At 42.7% G+C, this 15,380-nt stretch overlaps 1 protein-coding gene across 6 annotated transcripts in view; it reads right to left on the bottom strand.

Annotated features, from left to right (window-relative positions):
* AGAP1 (ArfGAP with GTPase domain, ankyrin repeat and PH domain 1) overlaps positions 1-15,380 on the bottom strand; it is a 290,613-nt gene that overhangs the window by 94,219 nt on the left and 181,014 nt on the right. For all 6 annotated transcript variants that reach the window (XM_010713235.3, XM_010713236.3, XM_019616860.2 and 3 more), the window contains one exon: positions 14,159-14,327. In XM_010713235.3, coding sequence (XP_010711537.1) covers positions 14,159-14,327 — 169 coding nt within the window. The remainder of the gene's footprint in view (positions 1-14,158; positions 14,328-15,380) is intronic.

Here is a 15,380-nt window from a genome sequence, read left to right as displayed (position 1 = left end):
TCACTAGGGGCTTCCAACAAAACAGCCTACATTTGCCATATTTCAGCTCATCCTGTTCATTTGCCTCCTGGAAAGCTTGAGCCCCGACAACCCTGCTACCAGGCACATTTTGTACAGGTTCTGCTTTGTTACAGGTATAACACAAAAGACAAACTGAGCATGAAAAAAAAAATACATCCGTGAAGTCCACTGCTGACACGAGCGACCAAGGTGAGACAGCCAACCCGACGTGCTTAAAATAATCTAAGTCCAAATAAAACTTAAAATAATTATGTCCACAACTTGAGATGGGCCAAAAGAGTCTGCTTCCGAGCTTCTGTTTCTGACCATATTTTGCTCCATTCCTGGCACAGGACTCACACATGATACAAATATATTTTATAATGCTGGTTTCATTCTTTGTGGCAGGCTCTTCCTAAGGGCAGCAGGCACTGCTGACTTTCAGAGACTGCTCTTGAAAGGCAACCCAGAGGTCTTCCATGCTTTAAGAATACTCTTTAAAAGCATATGCAAAGAAACAGACGTAATTTTATAAGATACGATAACACTTTGGATTTCCATTGTACCTTCTACTGATGAGTTCAGAAAAATTAATGAATTAATTTTCAATGCTCCTGTGAGGTTGTTAATTATCTGCTATCATTTCCCCCATTTTTCAGAGGTTAAATGACCCTGGGCCACAAAGGAAGATTGTGGCAGACATGAAAATAAAACCCAGATCTCTTGACTCCCAGTTCTATCATTATGTCTTTTCCCAGAGCAGCCTTTGGGAAGACAGCGGAGCTCAGTGAACTACTTCGTGTTTATTAGAGTTGGCATAATTGTCCCTTTTTCTCCCTTCTTTTCCCAAGACTAAATCTCATCTTTAGTCCTTAACACGGATCCATCTCTCACTGCATCTGTCTGCCTGATGTTGAACGTACTTACTCAGTCTCGTGAACTTCTGTTTGACAATCTCTGCTTTGTAGATGTGAAACATAGAGAAACTAAATGGATTTGCTCAATTACACAAAGTCTAAGATACACTTCAGAGCTGCGCTGGGCAGTCCCAAGGCAGGGTTTTAGCCACTGGCATCTTTCGTCTCTAATCACTTTCCCTGGGCAACTCTTTTTGTCCATGAGAAGCCCATGATCAGAGTATCACCTTCCGAGCTGTTGAAAAAACTTCCTGCCTCCAACCACTCCTTTTCAGGACACTGTATGCTGGACTCATCAGCTGAAAGCCATTTGCACCAGCTGGTGTTTCAGCACCTTCTAAAGACGTTGTCCAAAAAAGAAGTTTAAGAAGTTTAGCAAGGAAATCAGGCCCTCAGAAATGAAGGAAGTAATCGAGGCTTGAAGTTATGGCCTAGCATTCTGAAGTTGCAATATACTACATGAAAACACAAGCTAACATTTCATGTTTTCAGTTCTCTTCTAAGACATACCTCCCACCGAACGAATTTCAGTGGTGCTGCTGATACTTAGCAACAGAATTTCCCTCTATTTCTCACAACCCAGAAAACCCATGAACACGAATAAATTATTTTGACGAAGGGAGTGACTGATGTGAATGACAGATCCTGAGCCCAAGATCTTGGGATTTAGGCCAACACAAACACCATGTGGTTCGGCACGAAGTGCTAAGCTTTTTGGGGAGTAAGAAAAGATCCAGTGAAGAACTGTCAAGATGGTCCAAGTTTTACTAACACAAGGTTTCCGAGTGCTGGCTCAGTCTGGTGAGCAGGAGGTCAGTGGCTGACTCACCCAGCTGTGGTCACAGCCCTGCTCCAAGCACGAGGATGGCAGAGATACCTCCAGAGCTCCCTTTCAACCAGCACTTCCAGAGCTCTGCTAATGACTGTATTTTCTCTTTTCTTCCATCTCAAAGCAAAATCACACTTTCTGAGCTTTCTGAGCTGAGAACATACATCACATTCCCATTCCATTCAAAATATTTTCAACAATTTACACCTTGATACATTTAAGCAGAAAAATGGCTTATTTTCCTTACCCGGATGGCTTGTGGGCCTGTGATGGAAACTGAAGAGATCCCCACAGGTCCTTTATTTCTTTTTAAACGAGCTTACAGGAAAGTTACCAACTTTTTTCTAGTCTTGCTTCCAAATTTGTATATTAGCCTCTACGTTTGCAATTAACTCAGCTGACTGAGTTTATCAAATCGAACTTACAGGTGACAATTACATGACAGATCAATCCAAACTCTTCGCTTTGCTTTATTTCTGCTGCAGCACCTTGAGAATATCACCAGTAAATGGCTTTAGAAGCAACTTACTTTTCACAAACAATTAGGTTTCCTATTGGGAAATACACACAAGCCTCCTTCCCCCATCATGCTCCTGACAAATGGCATCCACCTTGCCTGACACAAGAGTAAAGGCACAAATATGCACTTCCAGCCTGTAGCTATCTTTCACTCTGTGCTGTGTAAAACAGGAAGCTACAGCTGATGAATTCCTGCAGGAGACTCTTTGTAACAAAGACCACGAAGGAGAAAGCTGGTATATGAAAGCTGAGATGTAGCATTTTCCAGGTATCATGGGAAAATGGAAAACAATTACAGGACACCTCTGCCTGACGTGTCCCCATTACCCTGTGCTGGGTGGCTGAATTGCTAAGACCAGTGTTTGTATGATGACAGCTTTTGTCCAGTTCACAATTTTTTTTTTTAATTAATTTTCTAACAGAGGTGTCTGGTCACTTTCCAACCAGGATATAAATCCAAAATTTTAATAGGACACCTGGCATAACATCTAGACTTCGACATCATCATGTCAGCACCAAAGGCGTTGCTGTCAGCTTAATGCTGTCTTCTGAAGCTCTGCAGCCCAGGTTATGACATTCATCTGTTGAGGAAGCATAAACCAAACAGGAATCCTTTTTCCACTTCATATTTGTGAAAGCTTGAGCTGTTAGCAACAAATAGCTGCCAAGTCCCATTTTTTATACTTTACTGATCCACAATGCAACCCAACTCAGCTCTTTCTGCTGCCAGTTTGATAACCCTGCTACCAGTTTGCCCCTTTGTGATACCATCAACTCAAGGTTACATTCCACTTTTTTTCAGATGCTATATGATTTTCTCAATGCATCAGAGCATGCAAGTCAGGGGAAAGTTCTTTACTATGAGAGTGGTGAGGTGCTGGAACAGCTGCCCAGAGAGGCTATGGATGCCCCGTCCATCCCTGGAGGTGTTCAAGGCCTAGTTGGATGGGGCCCTGAGCAGCCTGGACTGGTATTAAATGTGGAGGTTGGTGGTCCTGCATGTGGCCTGTATGTGGCTTCATGATCCTGAAGGTCCCTTCGAACCCAAGCCGTTCTACGATTCTATGATCTACAGATAGACATCAGAAGAGCTGCCCTACAGAATGCACAGTACAACCTGCACTGGTGTAGTAGGAATGGACATGCTCTAGCACAAAGCTGTTGGTTACAGCTTTATTTAAAAATCTCAATCTCTGAATGCACAGCTGTCTTTTCCCTGCTTCTCAATCTAATTGCAGCAAGCTCAAGACATGTATCATACTGCAACAGCATGCAGCAGTGTTGTCACAGCAAAATTGGAAGCCACCTGCTGCTCTTGCACACTTGCTGCTTCTAGCAAACAGTTCTATGTTTTTTCCATTCTGTAACAGGAAAACCCCAGTCACAGAATGAACTGTAGAATAGTCTGGGTTGAAAAGGACCACAATGCTCATCTGGTTCCAACACCCTGCTATGTGCAGGGTCACCAACCACCAGACCAGGCTGCCCAGAGCCACATCCAGCCTGGCCTTGAATGCCTGCAGGGATGGGGCATCCACAACCTCCTTGGGCAACCTGTTCCAGTGCCTCACCACCCTCTGGGTGACCTCCTCACCTCCATAATGCAACAGTACTTCATTTTTGCTCAAAGATGAAAACCTCAACAGCAGAAATTATCTCAGTCTTCTAGCAGACAAGCCAGACAGATAAAAATAGCAAGCCAACAACACTTACTGAAAAGCAAACCTTCTACGTTGAGGTAGGTGTACAAAGCCTTTCTATTAAGCAGTGACACAAGCAACTATGCATCCTGCATCTGCTGTCTGCCCCAGCTGTACCTGTATATACACACACATCTCCCATTCTATTAATATCTATCTGTATGTAGATAGAGAGATATAAATACATAAGTCAATGTTACCATGAAATCCACGGTCAGCTACTTGGCCACTCTGGAGTTCTGAAAGAGTGCCTCTTCAAATATATCATATATGCATCAGCTGGTCGCTTAAGTTGATTAGCAGGGGGCAGTTAAATTACTATGCTAATCCATGTATTCTCAGCACTGTTTCCTTGATATGGATATGTGTATATGCTTACTGGGAGGCCTTGATTAGTTCAAGCTTCAATGTGTCAAAGGCTCCAGATTCTTTCCAAAGAATAATTTTAGCTGTACTCATATCCCTAAAGTGTAGGAGCTGATTTGAAAAGGTACTTACCTCTACCATATGCTATTTTTCTTTAAACAATTTGCATTTCAAAGTGAATATGGCATTTATATTTGAATGAATATCAGTATGTTGCCAGAACTGGTCTCAAATGAGCAAAAAAAAAAAGATGCTGGTCTCCTATTGAACAAAAATGTTTTCATCTACCAAAGGAGCATCAAAGGAAGAGTTCCTCTTTCTAGCTCTAGACAGCTTTATTAAAACTATATTTTCTGATATTATAAAATACTCTGTTATGATCATGCTCACAGAAATGTTCAAACAATTAAGCTCTATTAAAACTACCCAAATTAAGATCCATGGTAATTTCCAGGTTTGGGCAATAGAAGAGCCTTTGAAGAAAGTGAGGGCGCACATACAAAATAAAAAAATAAAAAATAAAAAAATAAATTAAATCCATCTATTCAGTGCAAATAGCCACAAATACTAACTAAAACCAATGGATTTAACATAAAAGGAATTAAGCAGAAGAATGTATACATGTACGTATATCAAGAGGCTGCTGCAAACACACACACAGGGCTGAGCATATCTTGATTTCCTGTGCACAGAAGGAACGACTTCAGCTTTTCTTATCACAGAATCACATAATTGTAGAATGGCTTTGGCTGGAAGGGATCTTAAAGATCACCTAGTTCCAACCCCCTACCATGGGCTGGTTGCTCCCCACCAGCTCAGGCTGCCCAGGGCCCCATCATGGCCCTGAGCACCTCAGGGGATGGGACATCCCCAGATCTGGGCAGCAGTGCCAGTGCCTCACTGCATTTTGAGCATGTAACTTCCTCCTAACATCTAACTTGATACCCCCTCTTCCTATCACTATCAGACAATGTAAAAAGTCAGTCTCCCTCCTGCTTGTAAGCTCCCTTCAAGTACTGGAAGGCCGCAATGAGGTGCCCCCAGAGCCTTCTCTTCTCCAGGCCGAACAAGCCCTGTTCCCTCAGCCTGTTGTCATAGCAGGGGACATTTTCAGGATAAACACTTTTGGTAACCTGCTTAATAAGAACAACAAAGCATTCTGGCCTTTTGTCATGTTCTTCTTGTAACGGAACAGGACAGTGAACAGCATTTCAGCCATTCCTCTTGGTGTATTTCCACATAACAAAAATAATACAGTGAATCACCACCGGGCAGCAGGTATTTTAATGGACACGTCACCAACCATGCTGCCCACTAATTACAACTGTACAACAACAACTGAGAGAAACAAAATGCAGATTACCTCCATTCATTGCTGCATACACATCTGTGAATTCCCACCAAACTGCTCAATTGCAAGAAGTTTGGTTCAGACATGCAACCAATATGCTTTTGAATTTATGAGACAAGAAGACACCGCAGGAGACGTGAGGAAGAACTAGATTTTTTCTTGAAGCAGCAACACATGAGACCTGCAGAAAATGGCTGCACAGAAGCACAAAAAGACTGGATTGGATGAACTATGCTATCGCTATGCTTTCACTGTGACCACGTTTTATTTGTGTTATGCTCTTCATGTTCACTATGAGCTTCTCTTCCAAAAAAAGAAATAAACCTCTTAAGGCCAGAGGGCTCTGTTCACCAGCTGTTAGAACTAATGAAAAATACATTAGAGTTGTGGGTCAGGAAATCCTGACTCTTGATATCAGAGGGTTAATTGTTTCAAATCACGTTGGGTCAATTTATGTTGCAAGTACACTGCATATTCTTGAAATGTCCTCTAATTCATAAAAGGCACTGCAAGTAGATTAGACCAGCAGTTGGTTGCCTGACAAAAAAAACAGACCCAACAGTGCTCCCTGAAGTTTCTTCAGGCATCAGGGTAAAAAAGAAAAGTGAAAGAGGCCATTTTGCTAGCTGCAGAAATATGAAAAGTATTCCCCTACCCCTCTCTTCAATTCTGTGCTAAGTTTCTGAATTAATTGCCAAAGCTGTGCAGAAATCTTTCCAGTGAACAGAACTTTCACAAGAAGTATCTTAAGCTGTAAGAGGTGATACTTTTGCTTCTTTGCCTTTTGCTTCCCAACAAATATGAATGTTGGAACAACAACTGCTTTTACTGCGTAAAATTTGGGAATGGCTCTTTTGGGTTTTCTATGTCAGATCCCGGCATCCATCTCTTAAATATACATCCTTCTTCTCGTGCCCAGCACTGAGAAATGGTTAAACCACTACTTTACTCTCCCGACAGATCCTTCTTTTCCCATTGAGCTGAGGAGCATGGCAAGGCAAGTAAGAAGCCATGCTTTCAAGGAGAGCAGCAGAGTGCCAGAGAGATCAAAATTCTCTAATCATGTTCTTGAGTGAGGTTATTAATGTGGGATAGATTGCTCAAGTATTGCCACGGCTTCTGCTTCCTTCTAACTGCAGTGTTCAAACAGCACACTGTTTCTGCATTGGGCTTGTCGGGGACCTAAAATAATTTAAGGCAACTCACATGGTGACTGAGAAAAGAGTGAGATGATGGTATCTTTCCAAAACACACTCCCTGGTTTCAGTACTGAAAGCTTCAATACGCTGACAGCGAATGACTTGCTTATGGGATTCACTCATTGTTACCATTTTTCAGAAGTGTTTATTTTCTGTGCAAGTTCCCCAAAGATAAGCAGCTATTAATGCAGGAAGACCTTCCATCCTGCAGCCTGGCAGGGCAGCCTCTGAGAACCAGGCTTGAGTTAGTAGCATGCAAACTGAGAAGGGTCACTACTAATGAACAAACAAGCTGATGCCAAGAAACATCCTGGCAGTGAAGGGAATGGTGCTGGGAGTATAACGAGAAAAACTATTTTTCTCCGTGCACGCCAAGCCAATGCAGCAAGTGGGGAAAATTAAGTCATCTGAGGAGATCTCTCTTCTAAAAGAAATTAAACCCAACATCCCCACAAAATGCTCCTGCTCAAGATGCCAGACCTGTCTTGTAGGCAGGAAGTTTCCCCTTCCCAGCAGGCACAATGCTATTTTTTTCAGCACTTTCAACAAATAGAAGTAATAAATAAGATGTGTCACTTTCTGGGGTCCGGCTTGGGGTTACTCGCTTGCTAAAAGACTGCAACTTTAAGACCCAGAGGTGACCATTTCACATTGATAAATGGTTTACTTTGTGTTGCTGTTAGTTGCTTGTTATACCCTGTTAATAACTGTGAATTAGACTTTGCAAAAATAACAGAAAACCAGCGAATTCTGAGATGTTGTGCTGCTTGCACGTAAAGCCAACCATGCACAGGGCCTGAGGCAGAGGCACTACATGTTCTTTATACCTCTTACAATCCATGGAAGTTAATAATAATGGAATTGAGAAGCGGATGGGGACCTCACCTGTCAACAGATGTACCTGGAAGCTGAGTATGATCAACCCAAGCAACTCGGGAACCTTCCCAGAGGGCTGAAGGTCCGACCCTCATCCTGGGAGCAGCACGTGGATCCTCCTCCAGGTAGAGGGAAGACTGGGAGTACTCAAGTGTCTTCTGGAGTCTTACGAAATTGGAACAAAGAAACTTTATTTTCGGAAATGAGACAATAGATACGTGATATCACTCTTTTTTTTCCATATAGCTCTCGCTGCTGTAACAGCAGCTAAGTGAATGCATGTCTGCAGTGTGAGCAGTTTTGATAAACAGCCTCTGCGGGCCACACAACGGGGATAATGTATCCTTAAGTACTGCCAATGAGCTGCCATTCTGCACAGCCAATTACTTCTGTGCGTCTGTCACTCAAAGGAAAAATGACTGAGCCCATTAGATCAAACCTTTGTCACTGTTCCTAATGCACTCTTAGGCCTCATTAATCTGAGGGAGCAGCAACACAGCCGCCGGTGCCTCATTGCCTCCCCCACAACAGGCCCACGTGAATCTTCTCATCTCTCCCCCAAGTGCGCGGCGTTAATCAAGCTCTCCTTATTACCCCGGTCCCTGTCACGGCGGAGAGCGCTCTCTCTCCTAAATGCTCTCATTATGGCCCATCTTTAGAGCCGGCTGAGTAGGAAAAAAAAAAAAAAAAAAAAAAAGAGCCAGAGAGAAAGAGAAGAGGAAAAAGCAAGTCCGATCGCATTAATATTCATGACAATAATTAGTATTCTAGGTCACTGAATATTCATGCTATTAGTTTGGTTTTTTATGGGTTTGCTGGATGTCCTGATTGCTCGAGTGTGGAGGAAAACAGCATGGTTGGGACTTTAGATGTCAACGGCAGTTCAATACTCAAAACACATTTGTGAATTTTTTTTCCCTTTTGGTAAATCAGCTTCAACCCTCCTGATGGCTTTAATATTTTAAAATCACTGGAGGAAAAAGAATGAGCAATTTCACAAAGGTCTTAACATCCAACTGGTTAGCATTACAACGTGTAACCATCAGAACTCATCGAGATTGCATCGGATGGACAAGACGGGGCTGTGGTTTTTATTCCAGATACGGTGCAGCAGAAGCATAAAAGCAACCAGAGTGGAGCAGGCATGGCCTGAGCAACGCCTGCCTCTTGGCTGGCATCCTCACAAAGGTTCACGACATGTTCCTGCTGTCTATCCAGCTCATCACCAGGAGATGGACACCACTCACCCGCTGTAGAAAGGAGGGATCGTAACACAGCTCCTTGTCTCCTGAAAACCCAAGCAAACTCAGTCTGTCCAAGGTTTAACAAAGGTAGTGTTTTTATCAAATACTGACTTAGGACTGTTTGCCCCGCTCCCTTTTCCTCATATGATGGAACATGCATAACTAGAAGTGCAAGTTTGCTTCTAGAAAGCACAAATCCTGGCATGAACAAACTGGGCAAGATGACCTTGAGGGATCACCCTCTAATGGGATGAGAGGGAAATCTCCAGCACACTTACAGTCTGGCTTTTTTCCCCATCCAAACACGGAAAGCAACAGTTTCTCCTTTCATTCACTACAGCTGTATATCACTGAACTAACAGCAAAGCCAACCAAATGGAAACCTGACTTGGATGGCCAAAACTAAGCCACAAACCTGAGCTTGTGAGCTGTGGTAGAACTGGAAAACTCATGCTCAAGCTAAAGCACACAAAACATTTCAGGTTAAGCTCATACTACAAAATTAGTACAAAGCACCAACCAACAACCACAGGTTTTATATGGAAAACCTGGAAAGCAGTCCACTCCAACTCAGCCTGATTCCAAGCACTTTGGTGTGAAGTAAGATTTCTTAATGACCGCTGTATTGATTTGATAGATGGCCACAATTAATAACAAATGGAAATTCCCCCATTTATAAAAATGTGAACACGTGGTTCTTTCAGAATGTGTGAAATGCCACACATACTTAGCAGATAACAACCTTTAACATCCTTAATGATGGCTATGCAGCTAACACATTTTAGGAGGCTGAAAATACACTCACTACTGTAAGTAAGTTTAATAGCAGCAAATTATTTAAACGAACTGTTAATCAGGAAGCAATTTATGTCTATGCTATTTTTAGACGTGAACTTTCTACACCAGCAGCTCCTGCTGTGGCTCTGGCTTTGGGTACACCGGGCTTACGGGATAGAGAGTGGCCCTGTGGTTTGGAGCCGTGCTTGGAGAGCTGCAGCCTATGGGAAGCACACACAGGATCTGTTGGGAAGGACAGCATCCATGGGAGGGACCCAAGTGGAGCAGGGGAACGGAGTAAGCACATGGAGGAGTGGCACAGGCAATTGCCCAGAGGCTGAACTGCATGGTGCTGACTCTAACACGGCTTTGATGAACTATCAACTGCTGGGTGCATCTGAAACTGAGAAGGTCCACTACTTATATCCCCTTCTAAAGTGCTTCAAGAGAGATACACCACAGAATGATCTTCAGCATCATGTAAATTTAAGTTAAATTTATATTAAATTTACTTAAGCAACGTTCAACAACTTTGATTTAAAAGTAAAATATATTTAGAAACATTCTCTAAAGGAAACAAGCTTTCATTTTCCCAGCTCACAGATTTCTCCCAAATTAACAGGCACCTTTCATAAAGCCTCAGTTCAATATTTGCTATTTCAAACTTGCATATAACAAACGTGGGACAGCCCCCACCCCTCTGTACTGACTTAGGAGCAGTGGGCACACAGAATCTCAGAGTCCAAAATCTGTCAGAGCCCAAACACACAAAACAAGAAAGCCCAGAGGCCAGCTTTTGCTTTCATTGTTTCATGGCAAAACATTCAGACAGAGTAAATGCACCTTTTTGTGAGCTAGTTGCTTGGCTCTGCAGCAACAGGAACAGCCTTACTTTATACTCATCACAGCCCTTGTGCCAGTGTAGAGCAGAAAACAGTCATCTTGGCTTCTCCTTCATATACCCTCCTAACGGGCATTTATTTCCCTTCCACCTCTGAAGTGGAGACTTGCAGGAAGGGATGCAACCTGGCTTTTGTTGTTGACTGCCTCCCAGAGAGAGCTGCTTCCCTTCCAGATGTTTGGGATGTAAACACGCTCACAGATCAGGCTGCTGTCACTGAGGTGGCTGTTATATGCCTGTGTTTATCAAGTAGTCTTCAAACCACGAAAACAACCCCGTTCAGAGAGGTGCCACAAAGCAGCACTAAGCTCCGTGTGCTAGGAATGACGTGCTCTTAAACTTCTTTTACATGTGACAGCTATGCTAACAGATTTAAGAGACAAACCTTCCCTTGCTACTTGACCATTAATAAATCCTATCGCCTTGAAACTGGGTAAATCCCTTTTGAATTCAATGGTAACGTCTCCCTAATCAGCTTAATTCTGTCTGCTATTCGTCTTGTATGAATTCCTGCATACCGTGGTCAACCTGAGACTCAAAAGCAGAGTACCAAAACCTTCTCATGTTACTCCATATTTGGTTCTCAGCTGAAGTTCTGCCACTCACAAGGAGCAAACAGCACGGCCAAGCTCCTGTCACACAGCACTGCTGGGAAGCACCTTGGGAAAGGTCCTCAGTGGGCTGAAACACTGGGGAATTTCATCAGGGAAACGCTTCCAGTAGGCCTTTGCTTATCACTACCTATGTGCTAAGAGCTTGATTTCCAGGAGTGACCTCAGACATTGTAACTGAGTGCTGGTACTCTTCTAACACCATATCTTTTTACCCATACACAATTTCATAACAGCAGAAGGAAAATCCTGACCACATCAAACAACTCACTCCTAAGCATGGAGAATATTTCCACATCCCAAGTCTGCACTGGCAAAAGCACAGAAGAATACAAAGCATCACTGTTCCAGGGGTGAGGTGCAATGTGATGCAGTTAGAACATCGCATATTTGCTAATAAAAAGAGCAAATGTTGATTTCTTCTGGGCTTGGCCCGAGTCTCCTTGGCACAGCAGATCTGTGTACACAAGCTTGTCAACAGCAAAAAAACATAACACACAATTTCAGTCCTGCCATCAGTTTTAAAATATCACTTACAACGAAGACAACATTTTGCCAGTACTAGCAACTGAGAAAACGCTCTGAGACAGCATGACAGACAGAACAAGGGATAATTTGCAAATATTTTTAGCTGCATGACAGATGAGTGTGGATGCCAGGGCTCCTTCTGGCACACCAGGAGCTGAGCCATACCTCCGGGCATCCCACTGAACAGGAGCCGTGACCCCGCTGCACACAAAGCACTGCCAGTGCATGTGAGAACAGAAAGGTTCAGATTGCCAAGCCAGGCACAGCTTGTGACTTTGTCTTTTTACAATACTAACACTCCCAATGTATTTTAAAATCACTGAGTGCAATGCAACTCTTTCTTCAATCTTAACTGAATATGAGAGGATTGAGAATGACGTAAGGAGTGACACACAGCTGAGCTGCTGCTGGGTAGACTCCTGATCAGCTGTAATACCTCCAGTGATCACTGCTTGGATCCATCAGCTGTTGACTGATTTCAATACAGCTTGGAAAACACAAGTTGGCTTTCTTAATAAAGCTCCTCTCTTGATGCTGATTATCTGCACAGAAACGCAACCACCAGACAGATCAGAACCAACCCTTCCATCTCACCAAAATCTTGGCCACCTCCACACCCTCTGACACCCAAAGTGGGCACAAAGCAGCAGGTAGAAACCCATCATCCAGCCCATCTTCACTGCTCCCTCCAGGAACTTATAAAGATGTATCCAAACAGTCATGCCAACCCTATAGTCAGTCAGAAGCATCATTAATACACTGATATTTGCTTTATCTACAGGAAGAAAGCAATGCAAAAATAAGCAGGTCAACATCTTGCTTAAGGTTGAAGATCAGCTGCACAAGAGAGGAGGTGAAGGTATTCAAGTGGGTAATGATAAAGAATCGGGTTCTCCTTTCCCTGGTTACACTCTCTCATATGCTTGGAAAATAGTAATTAGTTTAGAATTTTAATACGTAAATACCATATTAAAAACTTCTATTACCATGTACTCCTGCATATGCTTTCTGAAACTTACTTCTCTGGAGAAATAAATAATTTCTGACTGTTTAAAGCCATTCAACTGTCTTAAAAACAGAAGTCTTTTTGCTGATATATTGACTGAGTCCAGCACTTCTCTTCCTTAAATAACAGGAAATGCTGAAAAACAACCTGCTCTCCCAGTCATCTTGATTAGAAAACAAAATGTAAAACACGAACCAACCACGAATAAGTTTCTCCTACGAACTCTTCCAATGACAATGCCAGCTCCACACCTCTAGAGGCACAAGTCACAACTTGAAAAAGACTCTGATGAAATCACACTTTAAGACATATCAAGTCCCCAGCCCAACTAATAGAACATGCAATGCAAGAACTGTTGTTTATTGTTATTCTTTTTTATTTAAACATTTCACCTCGAAGAGCAGCATCAGAAGTTGGATGGAAAATCCTCCTTACCCCTAAAGTAGGGTAATTTGCCCTATAAAAAGGCAGAGGTTCACACTGTGGCCTGAAGCATAAATAACCATTACTATCCAAGAGAAGATCCTTGAATGGGTCTCCTCTTGCCACGTTCTTTCCTACAGTTGCTCATTGTACCTACTAGGGTGGACTGCACAGAGATAGAAGTGTGCTTGGATGCCTTTGTCAGCCTGTTCTGGAGATGCCTATGTTAGTCATAACTGGAAAAGGCACTTGGCTCTTTATGGATGTCATCCCAAACATGCTGACAAAACTTCTATACCAACGCTATACTGTTAAGTGTTTTGCATAAGCTGTGTGCTTTGTAAAATAAAATGTCTTAAACGGTTTTTCTCAAAGCAATTTTTAAAATCCATTTAGCTGTATGGACAAGTACTTCAGCGAACAATAAAATTCTTTGTTTAGAGCTCACAAAGAGCTATAAACTCCTCCCATAAAGAAAATAAAATGGCCTTCTACAGAAGAATCTCACTGCTGGAAAGTCCAAAAATTATGCATCCTTCTAATGGTGGAAGCAAGTGGTGTGGTTGCCACCAAGAAGCCACAGCAGTCCTTTCAAATGACATCTCCTGTTTTTCCACAGTATTAGACTTAATGAGTCAGCAGTAAGGTCGCATCAGTTCTAGCGTTGGTGAAATTACGTCAGCTTTTAGCAGGTATAAAGTACCAAATACAGAAGATGGATGTTGAAGGTTACTAAAAAATTTAGAATCACTCGTGGAGGCCAGATCACTAGCCAGAGAAGGCTTAAAAAGCTGCACAGTAGCGGTCACTGAGATTTTTAATTAAGAAATCTCATTCCCATCCCAGTGATAGATGACAACTGCCTACACGCAACTGGAAAAAAAGCTCTTCCCTTGTTTGGCTGGTATTACCTGAATTCGGTGAGATGTGTAAACTGCTCATGTCCTTGGAAAGGCCATTTGTTTTGGGACTGGAGATGGGGGCACAAGCTGATGTAGCTCGAGGCGGCCTCTTTCCAGGAACTTTCACAGTGGTTCTCAGCAAGTCAATTTCTTTCCCGTGAACATTCTGCATGTAGTCCTGGTAAGAGGGAAAAAAACAACAACAAAAACCAGAATCAAACAGGTAGTTCTGTAAGCATCAGATCAATTAAAACACTGCTTAGTAAGAATGCAGTCCTGTATCTGCTATTATCCACTACACTGTTTTCCCTTTCCTTCCATTTTCTAGTTAATACAGTCCATGTTAGTAACAGCAAAATTCAGGCTGGATATTAGGAAGAATTTTTTCTCAAGAGAGCAGTGATGCAGTGGCACAGCTGTCCAGGGAAGTGGTGGGGTCACCAACCCTGGAGATGTTCCAGAACAGTGGGAATGTGGCACTGAGGGACGTGGGCAGTAGGTATGGTGGAGTGGGTTGGGATTGGACAAGATTAATTTTATTGCTCTTTTCCAACCTTAATGATTCTGTGATTCGAAGCCTTGAGCTATTACACCCTCCAACAACTAGCAGGGTAAGTGGCAAGTCACAGCATGGCTGCTTTTGAGCCACAGATGCAACTTTGCCAAAGACAATGACAAGACTAGGTTGACTGCCTCTCATGAACACGTTTGCTTGGGTATCCTCTCTGTTTCACCAGTGTTTCATGCAGTTATTTCTTTCTCTATAAAATTTGGCAGAAGTTCATTGACAAACATCGACAAAGTTACTAAAGGACACTGGCTAACTGGTAAGGTTTCTGAAATTACAACACCGTCTCCTTAGATTATGAACCTTCCTCCATACATGGGGAAAAAAAAAAATACACAGCAGGAAGAAAATTATGCAAATCGGGTCTGATTAGAGAAAACACAGTAAAAGTTGGAAGCCAGAAGTGGAAAAGGCTTTTCCTAATTCTTGTTTGAAAGGCACACAAAGAGGGAATAAGAAAATCCAATAACTCGTGTCAAGGCAATGGCCAACTGGCTGCAGCTGCTATTTTCCAAGAAACCTGGGAGAAAGTGAGCCGTGCTGATCCTTACACTGGAAGAATATGCTCAGGATTCTGCACTCCAGCTTCAGCTGCACACTCTAAATTGCCTGTGGGCTTCTTCAGATGAACACAGAGAAGCAAATGAGCCTGGTTTTTTTTTT

The sequence above is a fragment of the Meleagris gallopavo genome, chromosome 7, assembly GCF_000146605.3.
Source record: "Meleagris gallopavo isolate NT-WF06-2002-E0010 breed Aviagen turkey brand Nicholas breeding stock chromosome 7, Turkey_5.1, whole genome shotgun sequence".
NCBI classification, from domain to species: domain Eukaryota; kingdom Metazoa; phylum Chordata; class Aves; order Galliformes; family Phasianidae; genus Meleagris; species Meleagris gallopavo.
This window is presented reverse-complemented; position numbering and strand designations above follow the sequence as displayed.